At 36.7% G+C, this 16,539-nt stretch overlaps 1 protein-coding gene across 5 annotated transcripts in view; it reads right to left on the reverse strand.

Annotated features, from left to right (window-relative positions):
* Nucleotides 1–16,539, reverse strand: part of tsnare1 (T-SNARE Domain Containing 1) — a 358,521-nt gene that overhangs the window by 290,240 nt on the left and 51,742 nt on the right. For all 5 annotated transcript variants that reach the window (XR_007972167.1, XR_007972166.1, XM_052144886.1 and 2 more), the window contains exon 2: nt 8,140–8,268. Coding sequence is in view for 3 of the 5 variants with exons in the window: in XM_052144886.1 (XP_052000846.1) it covers nt 8,140–8,224 (85 nt within the window). In the remaining 2 variants the exon portion in view is untranslated. The remainder of the gene's footprint in view (nt 1–8,139; nt 8,269–16,539) is intronic.

Below are 16,539 nucleotides of genomic sequence, written 5' to 3' on the forward strand. Positions count from 1 at the left end.
CAAGACATTGACGCACGATGTGGCCTTTCTAGGTAATCGTGGAATGCTTGATTACTTCTGTGAGTGAAAGGTCCTTTATTCCTCATTCAATTTGCCTTTCATATTTTGTCTCTATAACATGCATTACGGTTACAGACAATAATACTGACTTAAGAGAAATGACACTCTGAGAAATCTCACAAAATTAGTGAGATAATGTCACAGAATTGCAGTAACTGGACTTACTGGTACAACCAATGACACTAAGTAGGAATGGGCAATATATCACAACATATTTGTAATTATTTTGCTAGCAAGATAAAAATCAAGCAACATTGTGAATACTGTGTTTATTTCAAATGGACATTTAGGTTCTAAGAAACTCATTAGGATTGTTTTTACTGTTTTACTGATCTCACTACTTGTAAGTATGAGAAATCTCTGACTTGAACTTTGACAAAATCTTATGTCGATTAAGTAAAAAAACTGGAAAATATGCAATGATTACATTCGGCCTGATTTCATTATTATACATACCTATTGGTATGAAACATATAAACGTGTATATTGTACGTTTAGATAGACAATGTACATGTTTTGACAGCATCTAAAACATCAACATTTTTAAGTAGTTACACTTTTAGAAAATTGTAATATGTACGAATCCATTATAAATATATTTGTTAAAATATTATATATATATATATATATATATATATATATATATATATATATATATATATATAAACATAACAGGCAGATCAATTTAATCACAATACTTTGTTTAGTAAAATGGCAAAAGGCAGTACATAAGAAGTCCAAATGAATTTGGCATCCAATAGACTGATTTCATGCCGCAGCAAACTGAAATCAAAAGTGAGGCACAAGTGGGAAGAATCTTGGAACTAAAGGTAAAAAAACTGTCTTGAACCACCAACCTAGAGCTGCTACTGCGATTTACATGTTTTGATGTTGAGGGATGTCATATCCAACAAGCTGTTTTGCTAAAAGTGTTCAGCAACTGGATAGAGGGTTATATTACCAATATTGAAGGTTGTTTTCCGTTAACATTACATCTAGCCAAATTAGCTTTCCAACTACCTCTGCCTTTCTGATTAAAGGGGACATGAACTGAGAAATCAAAATTCCCTTTTGACATAAGAGGTCATTGTTCTATAAAAACATCCTGTAAGTTTCAGAACTCAAAACTCTCTCATTAGTCTAAAAACAGCTTATATTGAAGCCAATCTTCTAAAATGACAGGATGCGGAATGTGCCACTTTATTACATAATAGTGTGGCTAAACACCGCCTCCGCAGAAGATCAACACCTGCTTCTACATCACTGCCTGTATAGCCCCGCCTACAGTTCCACGCATATAGTAGGTAAATAAAGAGAGAAGCAAACACAGGTCTACGCAGAAACCAAACAATAAATATAAAGATGAATCTGAAGACAAGACGCTGAGCATTGACAAGATGTGGAAAAACAAAATGTTTGCATTGCCTACCTTCTGATCCCAACATTAGGAAAGAGTGGATGAACTTTATTTTTAATGAAGTTCCAGACCGCATCAGTAAGAACTTGGTCCTTTGTTTACTTCATTTTACCATGGATTCGTTAACAAACAAGGCACAATTCGTTGCAGGATTTTCAGAATGACTGAAACTAAAAGACGATGCAGTGCCGACTATATTGGATCCAATAGTAATATTGCACCACACAAGTGTGAATAACTGTTTTATTACATGGCCACAATTGCTTTATCTGTTATTACAGATCATTTGATATGTACGGAGTATTTATGCGTTTTTAACCTAAATCACAGCAGCGTCCATCTATGAAGGATGTTGGCTGTCAAACATACATGCAGAAGTTTACATCGTAAACCTGTTAGCCAATCATACCAGTGGGCATTTACTTCAGAGTCTACAATCCGCCCCGCCTATTCAAACATTGTGTTCCGATGAGGGGGGTCAAAACAGGACAGAAAATAGCCTATTACTTCTAAGTTATGATGTTTTTTTTATGTAAAAATCAGAGAACAGTACATTTAAAAGGCATTTCATGACCCCTTTGAATACATTTCGTAGAGAAAAAAAAGACTAAAACGATTAAAAACTGTCAACGTACAGCTCGGGAACATATTTATCACGTATTAATGCTTATTGAAATGTATGGCAAGAACACCTTTATTATTGGTCTTCCAGGGAAAACTTAATGATAAGTTCGCATTCAGGTTATTTTTTATAATACTGATGCATTTACCCTGTAAACAACAACAGGATCTCTGAAGAGATATTACACTTTTGAGTAATGCCAAAAAGGTATTCTGATAATGTCAAACAAGTCGACGACCTCATATTTTGCTGAATTGTCCTCCTTTGTTTGAGTTCTGAGCACCAAGTAAACATGTCGGCATACTTCCTTTTTCAGTCGATGTAAACCTGTGAGTGATCAAAATATGCTGTCCTTGGTAAAGTATTTGGAGTTCACCCTTGTGTCTTTAATCTAATGGGCAAATCATTTAGCTGTATATGGTCTAACTTTCAGCCTCAGGAATCTAGGAATCGACAATTTGCTTACTAAATTGTTTTACTTACCTGAAAATGAGATCCAACATCCTTTCTTATTTTGACAATCCATTCACAACGGGCCATTGGGTCACCCGGAAAGTGATGGAATGATAAATCTATATCACACACTTTCCTTTGGTACGATGTACAGCCTGATACACAACAATACGACATTGCAGCTTCAGTGATGCAGCCGATAGTTAGATGACACTTCTAGTTTCTTCTCACCTGAGCCTCGCATGAAATCAGCGAATATCCGTGAAGGAGCTGTCATATTTCATTCAAACAAATACATCATAGAATATGGCATGTCGCAGTCAATCACGAGACTTATTAGACCCGGTGAGATTTAACACTTTAATGGATGAATGCTAAGATTGTTAAATAAAAGGCTTAAAATAGAGTCTATACCTCTAATAGAGCTATCTTATGACTTAGATTATAGCACAGAAATAAAATGGAATAAAATTCCTTTTGTGATTTTTTTATGGCTATCGCACACTTCCATGTTATGATATCGAAACACTTTTAATCGAATGCATAATTTGAAAAACGATACATTTGAACGCTTCTATAACAGCCCATCTGAAAAAGAGTTAGACTTTCGGCTCGGAGGACCGAGGTTCGAGCCCAGCCAAGCCCGAAAGCTGACACATGAGAAGAAAGTGTCATAAAGTGACAGGAAATTACGTGGTTGCTTCCAAACATTAGCTATTTATGTTGCATGTGCGACAAGAACACTATTAGTTAGGTTTAGGCTGATGATTTAGATTAGGGAAGTGTTTTAATAATATAAACCTCCCTTTAAAACTCCGCTTAAAAACCTTAATCTCACTGATTATAAAATACAAAAAAAATCAACTAATTAACTCCATAAATTCAATATAAGGATACATAAACATCTGTACGTCTCTAAAGTTGTTTATATGTAAAATGATTAGCATTATGACCTACTTCTCAGGAAAATAGCAAATTGCCCTTCACACCACTATATTAATATTCAATGCACCCACAGTTTACGCACATACACCCTTAAGTTGTTACGTACAGGTCATTATGCTTAGCTTCCGAGTCAAATTAGTAAAAAAGAGAGTAAAAAAAAAAACATCACCTTATAAAACATATATTATGTTTAAATATTGGAAAAAGTGTAAAAGGTTGAAAAATATTTATTTATTGGGCCCTATTTTAGGAGTTATAAGTTCAAAGTCAGTGGGCATAGCCAATAAGTTTTGGTATTTCCATGCAAGCATGAGCTAAGTCTAGGCGCAAGTGGGTTTGGCAAAATGATGCGTGCAAAGCGCTAAAAGGCTGGGTCAAGTACAATTTAATTCTGAGGTTCTCTGTCAAGCACCAGCAATATAAACAAAGACAGCACATTGATAAGAAGTTGGTAGTGTAAATGGGATGTATGCAATTAATTAAAAGAATAGAAATATGGATTTACCTCTTTTATGCATTAACTGCTTCCTTGTTGAATGTCAGGCATTTTTCTTTGACAGTGACACGCTCCTTTTATAGCATGGGAAATGTGATTCTCGTCAGGATTGTAGGCTCCGTTAAATTATGGAAAAGTATTATTAATAATTTTCATCTACAGAAACACTAATCACCGCTAGTATAAACAGTGATTTCATCAGCACGCACTTCCCATCTACCAGATTTTGACAAATATAATTAATTTATTGAAACACAAAACAATTAAACCAAAAATATATTTAAATTCAAATTACAATTCAAATGAAATTAAAATATAATAAAAAATAAAGAAATTGTCAAATAATCAAAACATATTACCCCAACTTTTTCCACTCGCCCCTTTTGCAGAGATTTAAAAATCACTCTACGACAACAGGTGGAAAAATACCAATACAAATAAGATACAATTTTAAATATAAACATAAGAATAATAATTTTAAAATAAACCATGACCTACAAATAGTTTAAATCTAATACATTTTTGTTTCACATATGGCTATTGTCAGGGACATAATTTGATGTTCCACTATATTTTCAGAGTTTGGACATGATCTTTATTACCATCTGCTGGTGGAATCTTCAAACTGCAATTTCAGGAATTTACTTTTGATTTTGCGCTGAGAAATGCCTTTGCAAAATTACCTATTCTCAGGAATATTGAAAACTGCGTTTTGTGGCAATTCTTTATCATACAAAACACCCAAAGTTTGCGCGCATACACCCACAGATAGCGTATATACCCCCACCCATGCCCACTGGCACAGATGCTCACTTAGAATTAGCACTTGCACAAAAACTGTATAAGACATTGTGCACATGTGTCTTAGCAAGTAGTGCTGTGCTTTACATACTCACGCAAATAGCGCCCATTATTTTTATCCACAAACACACAATGCAACAGATCCCTTAAACAGGCAGAGACCACTAAAAAAAACACACCCTCCACATTGTTTTTCAACTGACACATAATGAGTGCCATGTTTGTCTCACAGTCAGACACGGTATGTATGTGTGTGTGGTGTCACCCTGTGGGTTCAACTTTCTCTCTTTGAACGAGGCAGGACACCTGAGCTTTTTATCTGCCTCCTCCAGTTTAGATAGCTCCAGCATGGCCAAGGAGCACGCCCCGGGTTTGGTCACTCATGACGGCTGTTCGGTACCTACTGGTGTTTCAGTGTCCCTTTATTATTCTCTCCACACTGACAGACCCACCCAGCAAACCAGCAAACCTACCTAATGAACACAGCAGAGCCTGAAACCTCATTCAGACACGGGCTAACCGCATGTGCTCAGCTCTGCTTAAAAAGTCTTCTCATGACAAGAGCCTTTTTCTCTGTTTGTTGTAAGAGGGGAATGAGACCACAGTGTAGACAACAATTACTGAGAAATCACATGGTGAGGACTATGATAGGTCCAGACATGGTCAGACTGTGATGCAAGAAAGAAATAAAGAAAGAAAGAAATAAAGGTGTTATTGATGCTTATACTGAAAATAGTGCAGACGGAAGGAATGAGGGAAAGTAAATGACTGCGAGAAATGAAGTGACAAAGAAAGAGAGTGACGGAAAAAAAAAGAGAGCAGCGAAATGCATATGCTGGAGCGAAGTTGACAGGTTTGGCAGGGGAGAGGTGGGGGAAAGTTTAGCTCGACTGACAACTCCATTAGAGACTTAACCCCTGCTTTGATCATTGCCTGAGCCCCTCTTCAGCCAAGCTGATGCGGAAGCACCCAAACACAGTCTCCTGAACGCAGGTCTTCCAATGATCAAAGCCCTGTCTCTTATCAAAGCTGCCTCACTCTCTCGCTGTTGTCCTGTGGGACCAGCGGCAGCCAAATGCTTATGGTTTGTCATTCTCTCACAGAGTAAGAGAGATATATCTCAGAACGTCTGATTGACTGAGGTCATGCTGTGTGAAATGGAAAGGTATTTGCTTTTGCATGTATTGATTTAGCTTAGACTGGTTTAAGCTGTTTGTTTGTTTGTTTGTTTGTTTGTTTGTTTGTTTGTTTGTGTGTGTTATATATGGAAAAAATTAAAAGACCACTGCAAAATTATCAGTTTATCTGGATTTACTATTTAAAGTTATATGTTTGAGTAAAGTGAACATTTGTGTTTTATTCTATAAGGTTCTACAGGCAATATTGCTCCCAAATTTCAAATAAAAATGTTGTCATTTAGAGCATTTATTTGCAGAAAAAGACAACTGGTCAAAATAACAAAAAAGATGCAATGTTTTCAGACCTCGAATAATGCAAAGAAAACAAGTTCATTTTCATTTTTAAACAATACTGTACTTATGTTTTAACTTAGGAAGAGTTCAGAAATCAATATTTGGTGGAATAACCCTGATTTTCAATCACAGCTTTCATGCCTCTTGGCATGCTCTCTACCAGCCTTTCACATTGTTGTTGGGTGACTTTATGCCACTCCTGGGGCAACAATTCAAGCAGCTCAGCTTTGTTTGATGGCTTGATCACACTCCAGAGATTTTCAAAGGGGTTCAGGTCTGGATATTGGGCTGGCCATGACAGGGTCTTGATCTGGTGATCCTCCATCCACACCTTGATTGAACTGGCTATGTGGCATGGAGCATTGTCCTTCTGGAAAAACCAATCCAGAAGGATTGGGGGAACATTGTCAAAGCAGAAGGAAGCAAGTTTTCTTCCAGGATAACCTTGTATGTGGCTTGATTCATGCATCCTTCACAAAGACGAATCTGCCTGATTCCAGCCTTCATGAAGCACCCTATGATCATCACCGATCCTTGACCAAATTTTAATGTGAGTGCAAGACACTGTAGCTTGAAGGTCTCTCCAAGTCTCCATCTAACCATTAGATATTATATATATTATATTATATATATATTATTTTCCTTTTTTTCAGCAGGGTGTTCTCCATTCCAGCCAGGCTGGTTTATTTTGTTAGTTTTAGAGGGGTTTAGTGCACTTTTCAGCTGATCGGACTGGGAGACCAGGTGATTGGCTCCCTAAGCACCAACTTGACCTGGCTAAGAGATCAAATAAACCTGTTTAACCAGCTCAGACCAACAAACCAACAGATCAAGTGAGGCAAACTAACTAGTTTTCCCTAAAATGGTTACATTCCACAATTTAGTTTTGTTTGCTTGGTAGTTATTGAAATAAATAGGATGTGAATGATACAACACATGAGAATGCTTTATGAATAGTCACTGTAACAAAGTTATATGGAAAGGAGGAGGTGAGAACCCATTTGACAAAATAAATTGTCTTTTAATAAAACAAAAAGACACAAACATAAACACATGCAGGTCAGCAGCCCGTAACTCTCTCTCTCTCGAACTGCCACCTCTGGTCACCTTTATCCCTCTAGAGAGCTTGATTAGCCTGATTAAGGGCCGGGTGTGCAGCTTCACGACCCAGCCCCACCATCCTCCCTGCCACTCTCCCATTTTTATATTATATTTATAGATTTGTTGGGATTCCATCCACTGAAGTAAGGATTATAAGGCCTTTATTTGACTTTGTAATTTGTCAATAAAAGATCAACTAGATTTTGTAAAAAAATAAGAATTATAATACTATGTACTTGGATATGCTGATCTGCATATTAATTATATTTGACCATGAAGACATTTATATCCCAAATAAGGTCTTCTTTATGCTAAAAACATATTACATATTACCTCTGCCCAGTACATAACTATTAATAAAGAAATATAAAAAAAATTATACTTTGGGTGATATAATAATTTTACATGGAGATCTTATTGTGTTGATTTAAATGAGCTAGTATAAAACTCCACAGTTTGAAAGATGTAATAAGCTCTTCAGTTACTATGACAATGTATTATAACTACAGTGGCATTAAGACAATGTTTAATACAAGATGCATATACTAAACACATCAGAACTCTGACGAGGCAGAACTTTGCCAAATTAACCATATGGATAATTAATCCCATAATGATTTATGGAGAGAGAATACATGCAGAATGTTGTACTTTAATAAATGAGGAGGGACCCTTTTGTCTCAGTCTGATGATTTATAGTAATTTTGGAAGAATGCCTGATGATAAAGGGAGAGAATTCTGCCTGTGAATGTGAAAACAAATTGTTCTTTACCTACAGGCTGGTAGCCCTGCCTTGAAGGCCCACCAAATGGATTTCTGCTTCCAATAGAGCCAGCATCAATGGATCCGTAAGACATTCTAGGTCCTTGGATGATTTCTTGAGCAGTGAAATTGGACTAGTCTGCACAGACAGGCAAAAGAAATGTTCTAAGCAACACTACCAAAATGCACATAGTTACAACATTGTTATAATCCACATACTACACTGTTATTACATGACCAAACATATATATATATATATATATATATATATATATATATATATATATATATATATATATATATATATATATATATATATATTATCAAGCAAATGCACAGAAAGATAATCCACAGGTGTAACAGTTTTAAAAGAGTAGAGTTAGGTCTGACTCGTTTAAATTATGGCCTATCTAACTCATGGGGCCTGGTGTGCAGTTAACAGAGGCACATGTCCTGGTTCATGATAGCACTGGGATTGTTTGTCAGTCACATTCATTAGCAATATACTGAAGGTGTGAGCTGATCGGGGGCATCTGTGGCACGATTTCACACCACAGTGACATGTACTTCATGAGTGTATGAGTGGAGCATTACATTAAACCCCTTGTGACAAAGTTACACTATTCACGCCATAAATTAGTTCCCACAATTTGCTCTATCATCTAAATTGCCCATTCAAATTCAAAAACACCGTTTAACACAGTCAAAAGGGTTAAATAATACATTGGGAAAATGTCTGTTGCGGCCTCACACATAACAGCGTGAAGAGATCCATGTGTGTCACACATCAACATTTCCGCTAGCAAAGCCTGCTTGATAGCATCACCCACCAACGTGTCACGTATACTACATCAAATGTCATCATCTATGTCATGTGTGACCGCTTCACAAATTCCACTCCAGATTTTGTAATTCTTTGATTCTTATCAAGGAAGAATAATTTAGCAACCATTTTTGCTGGTTGTTCAGGTAATTCAAATTAGCTAATGTAACAATTTTTTTAACACTTTGTCACAACCTAAGTTGACTAAGTTGGAAATCCATATCCAAACTGACACAAACTTTTTTTTTTTTTCCTTTGAATACATTTATAAACACAAGGTATATTATGTATTTATTAATGTTCTGCTATTTATTCATTATTTTTTGAATGTTGGATACAAGTAGACAAGATAAAATAATAATAATAATAATAATTACATTGATGCCAAGCTTATTATTAAGGCTTAACTACTTTTTTTGTTTTGGTTTATCTAGTCAAATTATGGAAGCTAATCTAGTGCAGAAGAAAGTGTGAGGACATGGAGAGATAATGACAAATGTCTCTGCCGAAAAAGATTCTGCCATTTCTGAAGAAGAGAGTGAAGGTGGGCGAGGTAGCCAAGCCTGCAGGAGGAATGAGATGGAAGATCAAATTTGCTGGGCCACGTGGCCAAATAATCCGATTAATTTCCATAGAGCGGGAAGATTAATTACTTTTGGCAGCAATAAACAATTTCTGTGTTTCTTGATTCGGAGCCCAGACAATGTTTTGCTGCTTCCTGCTCACTCTCTTGAAAATCCTGGCGGATATTTACTTTCACTCTATTTTCATTTTGACATTAATTTCTTTTATTGCATTAATTTTCATGAAACGAAAAAACATTCTTCTGTTTTAGCTTGCACAGTTCACTGAAATGAACTTCTGATTTTAATGCAGTTACTTGTCATTTCTCGTTTTCTCCAACACTTTGGAACTTGATATTTTACTTTCACACTGAATAAAACTATGTATGATGTATATCATTTGGTTCTCAGATGCTAATTAAACATAATTTTACTTCCGTTAAATCTTGGGGCTTCCAAGTCTTATGTATGTGTCTGATGATGTCATCAATTCCCAGGTTTGCACATGATTCCAACATGACTACGTGGATTGCCAACACTCTGACAGTGAGGTCAATCATATATTAGACAGAGTGGCTGATTAACTCAGGTTGATCACTCTGTCACTCACAATTAGACAGCTGTCCATTCCTCCCTTGAGCAAGTGACTGGTCAGGAGACACTGCCAAGCCAGCCAACAGCCAGCCAGTCTACATAAAAATGTACTTGATCACAATGTTTAAGGATGCCATAAATATACAGCATGTAGTAAGTATTAAACACTGGTAATGAAATTCTAAGTACATGGAATGTGCAGATAACATGTTGATATGATGTATTCCTCTTCAATGTATTACATCCTGTACAGCTGAAAACAAACCATGTTACAACTTGCTAACTTATTTAGCTACAGAAAAGTCTGTTTCCGATTTCACTGTTTCAAATCAGTCTGCAACAAATGCATCAAAACCTAGGCTTAGGTTCTATTAGGCTATTTACAGTTTTAATCAACTCAAAACCTAAGACCACCAAATGAGACCTCAAGTCACACAGAGTTGTGTCCCAAATTCACTCTGTAATAGTTGTACTGATATTGTAAAACTAAAAATGCATCTGAACAAGCATTTGAACTAAAAAATACAAGAGCTCACATTGGATTCACCTTGAAAGGGTTGAAAACATTGAAACATTGAGAGGTGATTGAGAAAGAGAAAACAAGAGCAGAGAAAGGAAGTATATGTGTCATCCCACAGCTGTCCATCGAGGTGTCATGAGTGTGTGTGTCTGTGTGTTAAGCAAGTGTGGGAGAGAGTTTGTCTAGAAGGGCAGTTAAAGTGGGGTGGCAATAACTACAGATATCAGAGGCCATGTATGATTGTGCACACCTATAGGGGAGCGACAGAATGCTTCAGCGCTTCCTTTTATTCTGAATTTGTCTGCTCACTCTGCTCGCCATCTCCCATTATCACCACAGAGAGGCTTAGCACAGCACGAGAGCGCAGTCACAAAGCGGAACGTTCAGGACACATTGCCACTGCTGTCACATGGCCTCCATATTTCACACACACACACACATACACACACAGCAACAGTGTGCCCACCCGAGGTTTGTCTGTGAGTGTGTACATTAGCACCAGTGGGGCATGGTCTCAAAGCCTGCAATCCAAATTTGTACTGAGTGATTTACTCCCGTTAAGGATGTCAGACCAGGTGCTTTCAATTTGCCTGAGGACTTTACATTTTGGACCATCAAATCTTTATGTATCAATTAAAGACACCGTTTAAACCTGGTATTCTGTCTCGAATTATCTGATCATGAGTGGATATGGCATTAAACCTGAATGATCCACTTTGACTACTACACTGAAAACACGCAACATGATTTACAGGCAAAACACATATGAATGTCTTCTGATTGGCTGATTAAAGAATGTGTCCGTGGTCACATTTTTGTTTGCTGTTTACAGAGTTGCTATCACAGAGATCAGTGAGATATCTATGTACATTTATTTCAGTGATTACATTCAGATAGAAGCAGATTTTCTGCAGACCATTCCATAAAAAATTCAATAAATAAAATGCTTCCAGCTCCTTTAAAAGGTCAATACAAGGGCTTGGCTGGTTACATTGCTTTTGAAGAAAATAAACATCTGAATGACAAAATTGGAAAAGCACATACATATTAATGCAGATTTATTGTGAAATATAATCAGGTACAGATTACAATTTTTTTTTTTTTAAATGTAATCTGTTATGTATTATAATGTTTATGTAATCTAATTTAGGGATTACCCATTGCATAGTTTTATGAAAATCGAATAATTAATTGGATACCAATGCATCAATAAGTACCAATTAACAGTATTTTCATTTAAAAATTTAAACATAAACGAAAACTTCAAATGTGTCAATTGCTTGAGTAAAAAAAGTGTTTAAATGGTTATAAAAATGTATGTTACTTAATTAGTGGTACAAAAGAACAAAGTTAAATGTGACCGACACCTCTGAAATATTAGTTTGCAACATGTGTTTTTACATGTCTAGAATTATTTTCAATGCAGGGTGCAAATACAAATAGTCTGGCATTTCTTTTTAGACACTAATTGTAAAGCAGAGGCCAAATACCCTGTGTGTATTCTGAAAGTAAATTTGAGAGTGGAGATTTATTGTAAAAAAGGACTTAAATATGTATTTGTTTCTCACCCAAAGTGATTGCATTGCTTCAGAAGACATAATAAAAAACCACAAAAAGTACCACAATTTTATGGTAGCACAGTATCAAGGTGCATTGCTAATATCATAAGCAATATAATGTTTAGTTATAGCAAAATAAAAAAATAAAAATTAAAGACATGTTCAGCACACTCACAATATGTGCATGTCTTTAAAATAGAGTGATGGTTGAATGTAAAATGAGGAAGTTGCAATTTTGCTGCTTTAACAATCTTTACAACAGGAGTGGCATCAGTGATTTCACGTCTTGACTGCAATATTCTAATGTTAATATGTTATTCTAATAAGATGTGACTGACTTCATGGAGAGGAAGATTTTCAGCTATAAGATTTTACGGTCCTTCCTTATGAGACTGCCCTGGTCTGTTAGCCGGTGCTATTATATGGCTTTAAAAAAACTTGGATTATAGCACATGAGTCAAATAGAATACTCTTTCATGATCGTAATTTAATGTTTTAGTAGAGTTGCGCGGTATTCCAGTACTAACAAAATATCACGATACTTACAATTTTAAAATGGTACGATATCATCTTGTTGCTAATTTCTGTACTCCGGTATAGTGCTATTAGCAAAATTGAATGGAATGTGACATTTCTTAAATTAAATCAATGACAATTTGACAATTAATCACATTAAAATCTCGATATGGCCTAGTTTGATCATTGAACAGTAAGTATTCAGACCACTTCATTTTTATCATATTTTGTTATGTTGCCATTAAGGATGCCCCAATCAGTGATTGGTAATTTGGACAAATTCGTAAACCGATTGCTCATGTAGCAAAAGACACAAGGCTCCTTTAAGGCATCAGCAGCACTATCATGGCATCACAGAGTGTGGAGAATACTGACATAATGTTGTAAGACAACCAACTTGATTCAGCAGTGAAGAATGATGCAGTGGAAGAGGTATGGCAAATATGAAAAGTTTGTGTACTGTACTGTTGATGTGGCATTTCACATGCGACAAGGCAAAGGGAAAACAGCGTGGGCTGTGAACCGGTCCATATTACATTCATGACGGCAGCTTCGCAGTCTCCGCCGGGCATAGGCATCTTAGTAATAACGCAAGTTACAAAATGTGGTGTAATTCAAACATCTTTATTAAATATATCCCGATTAAACAGCATTAACAATAGTAGCACCTGTAGAGCCCAGAAACATGCGCTCTTTCTCCATTTTCCTTTCATCTCTTGCCCTCCTGAGAGAGCGCATGTTCCCCTCATTAAAGTTCAAGCAGCAACAAGTGAAAAATAAACTATTAATGCAATCATCCAACTAAATAAGAGAGACCTTATGAAGAGACCTTAATATGCCAGTCCATCCACAGTCCCCATCCAACCTGACAGAGCTTGAGAGGATCTTCAGAGAAGAATGGCAGAAAATCCCTAAATCCAGGTGTGAACAGCTTGTTGCATCATACCCAAAAAGATGTGATGCTGTAATCACTGCCAAAGGTGCTTCAACTAAGTATTGAGTTAAGCGTCTGAAAACTGATGTCAATGTGATATTTAAGTTTTTTCTTTTTAAAAATCTGGTTTTTGCTTTTTTATTATGGGGTTTCACTGATGTGAATTTTTTTTTATATAATTTAAAGCATTTAGCATTAGGCTGCAATATAAAATGTGAAAAAAAATCAAGGGGTATAAATACTTTCTGAATGTACTGTATATAGGGCTGGGACAACGCGGCGACGTCCTTAAGAGGCGCCATCGTTTAAAAAATAATCGTTTATCCCAGCCCTAGATGTATGTAATGATTTATGGTACTTTTTAATAAGCTCCGCCTTCCAAATTAAATTAGCTGAAATCTCACTGGAGAAGGAACTCATGTAAGTTTCACTGAACTCTCCACATTGTGTGTGTGAGAAGTATGACTGAAGCTTGCAGCACATACAGACTGTATACAGTCTTTATATATACAGTTAGGGCTGGGATAAACGATTATTTTTTAAACGATTAATCTAGCGATTTATTTTTTCGATGCATCGATTAATCTAACGATTCATTTTTTTTCAATCCGATTCGATTAACCGACTTGTGACAACACCGGTAATACCGGTTTCATTGGGGGTGGGGGTGTATAAAATGTAAAAAAAAAAAAAACATTTGTCGGGAGTTTGACTGACTGGCGATCTGATCAATCAATCATAATACGCCATTTTTGTCCGACAAAGTAGTCAGGAGAGAGAAGATTAACGTCGGTGGATTTGAATTTGAATAATGGATTGTAGGCTACTGTACTGACATCTTTCCGTGGTTAAAACAACAGTCCTTCTGATGTAGGCTACATTCATGTTTAGCCTATTTGATGCTATAAATTAACCAAGGAAAAGATGATCGGTTCACGAGCAGCTTCAACTGAGGCAATCTGTTACGACACATTAAAGAGCCACAAAATAGTAGGCCTATTTATGGTTTAATTTTCTTTGAATGACCAAATTTGAAAGTTGAGACTTTATTAAATGTTACCTGCTTGGTCCTGTCTGTCAGCGCGTTGTCAGTGTCCTCTATGTATTTTTCACGACATTCATAGCTATAAGCGCATTATTAATAGCTATAAGCTGAAAACTTTAGGTGTCGACAACGTATTATAGCCTACTCCAACATCGAGTGCAAAGTGGGGAGTTGAAAAAAAACTTACGGTGCTCTGTCATCTGCAGCTGCAACCGGGTGGCGCCTCTTAAGGTGCTGGTGCATTGCCATGGTGCTAGAATGGAAGGCCATCTCCATTTTCCAAAGACGACATATCACGGAATTGTTTCCTTTTAAATTAAAGAATTCCCATACTTTAGAGGAACAAGTGCATGCCGCCTTGCACTTCTGATAGTCTGTGGAGCCACTCGTGTTGCTACTAGTCGCTGGCGCCGCCATCTTTGTTTTGGGTCCAACGAATTGACGCGCATATTTTGCGTCTACGTATTTTTTGCGTCGACGTCATCCTACATACATCATTAGGAAAACCATCAAAAATGACATCTTGTTCGCACACCGAACTACCGCTTACGTTTCCATTTCTTGGTGGAACTCTCCCTTCAAAGCAGATCCAAGTTCTGAATCTCTGTACATTTAAAGTTTCGTTGAATACTGAACTTCACTTTTAGTGAAGATATGGATTTTGTTGAAGCACTGTTCACTGTTCTCTCTTCTTTCTCTCTCTCTCTCTCTCTCTCTCTCTCTCTCTCTCATCAGCCTTGTAAACAATAGGATTACTAGTTAGATTTTAAATGCTTCAATCTCCAAAGCTGCCCCTTCAAAAGTCTTTACTCAAATGATGTTGACATTCAGTTCCAAAACCAGAGAGTGAAGGACACATGCACACACACACAAATTTAGACACTACAATTGCCCTGTCACAAATGAGAAGAACTCATTATTAAGATAAATTGTCAAGTTCTCTCCCAAAAATAACCTCCTATAAACCCAAGCGGTCATCATCAGCGCAGACTCCGTGTAGGGACCCCAGTCCTGCCTGTGAGCTAGTATGAGTGATTCACCCATTTTGTATCACACCCTATGTCGGCCACTTCATAGCACTCACACATTTACCACACACCATGCGCGTCATTCAGACATCAAATGTAAGCTTTGTATCACTTCTCAGTAGTGGTCACTGTTTTTATGTAAAATCTTTAAAAGCTTAACAAGCACTCTTTAGATAAAATAACGAAGCAGTGGCCAAACAGGTGACTCATTGTTCCAGTTATTCGAATACCATACTGGGTCATGTTTTCATTAATGATTTGCATCCAAATCGCACAAAGTCACCACAAGGAGCCACCAAACAAACAACTTTGGAGTTCTATCATTATAAGATCCAACCACTTCTAACAAGCTTGTTAATGATGAGGGGGAGGATGAGAGAGTTAAGTGTAACCTCTCTCTCTCTCTCTCATGCTCTTAGCCTGCTGAGAATTCCCTAACAGGATTCTGTTGAGAGATCTGGGGATAGCGCAACACAATTTCCCAAGTAATCAGCCCATAACAAGAGGTCTGGGAAATACATGACTTTGAAAATAGCGCAATGAGAAAATTGTTAGCCTCTGTCTGCTTTTTTATGCCAAAGGTGCTTATCTTTATAACTGTATTGTTTGGTACACAAAGCAAGGTCAAAAGCACTTCAAAGAGTACTTCTAAAATGATAATCGTGTGTCTGCATAAGAGTTAGTGAAGGAATGTTCAAACTCAGATAGTTCGTTTTCCAAGCTAAAGCACTCATAGTTTTAAAGTAATGTTCCAGCTTAAATATAATGTAGACTCTAAAGACAGAATTTGTGACATGATGTTGATAACCACAGACTTTTTTTTACTCC

This window comes from Xyrauchen texanus, chromosome 15 (genome assembly GCF_025860055.1).
Source record: "Xyrauchen texanus isolate HMW12.3.18 chromosome 15, RBS_HiC_50CHRs, whole genome shotgun sequence".
Lineage (NCBI taxonomy): Eukaryota > Metazoa > Chordata > Actinopteri > Cypriniformes > Catostomidae > Xyrauchen > Xyrauchen texanus.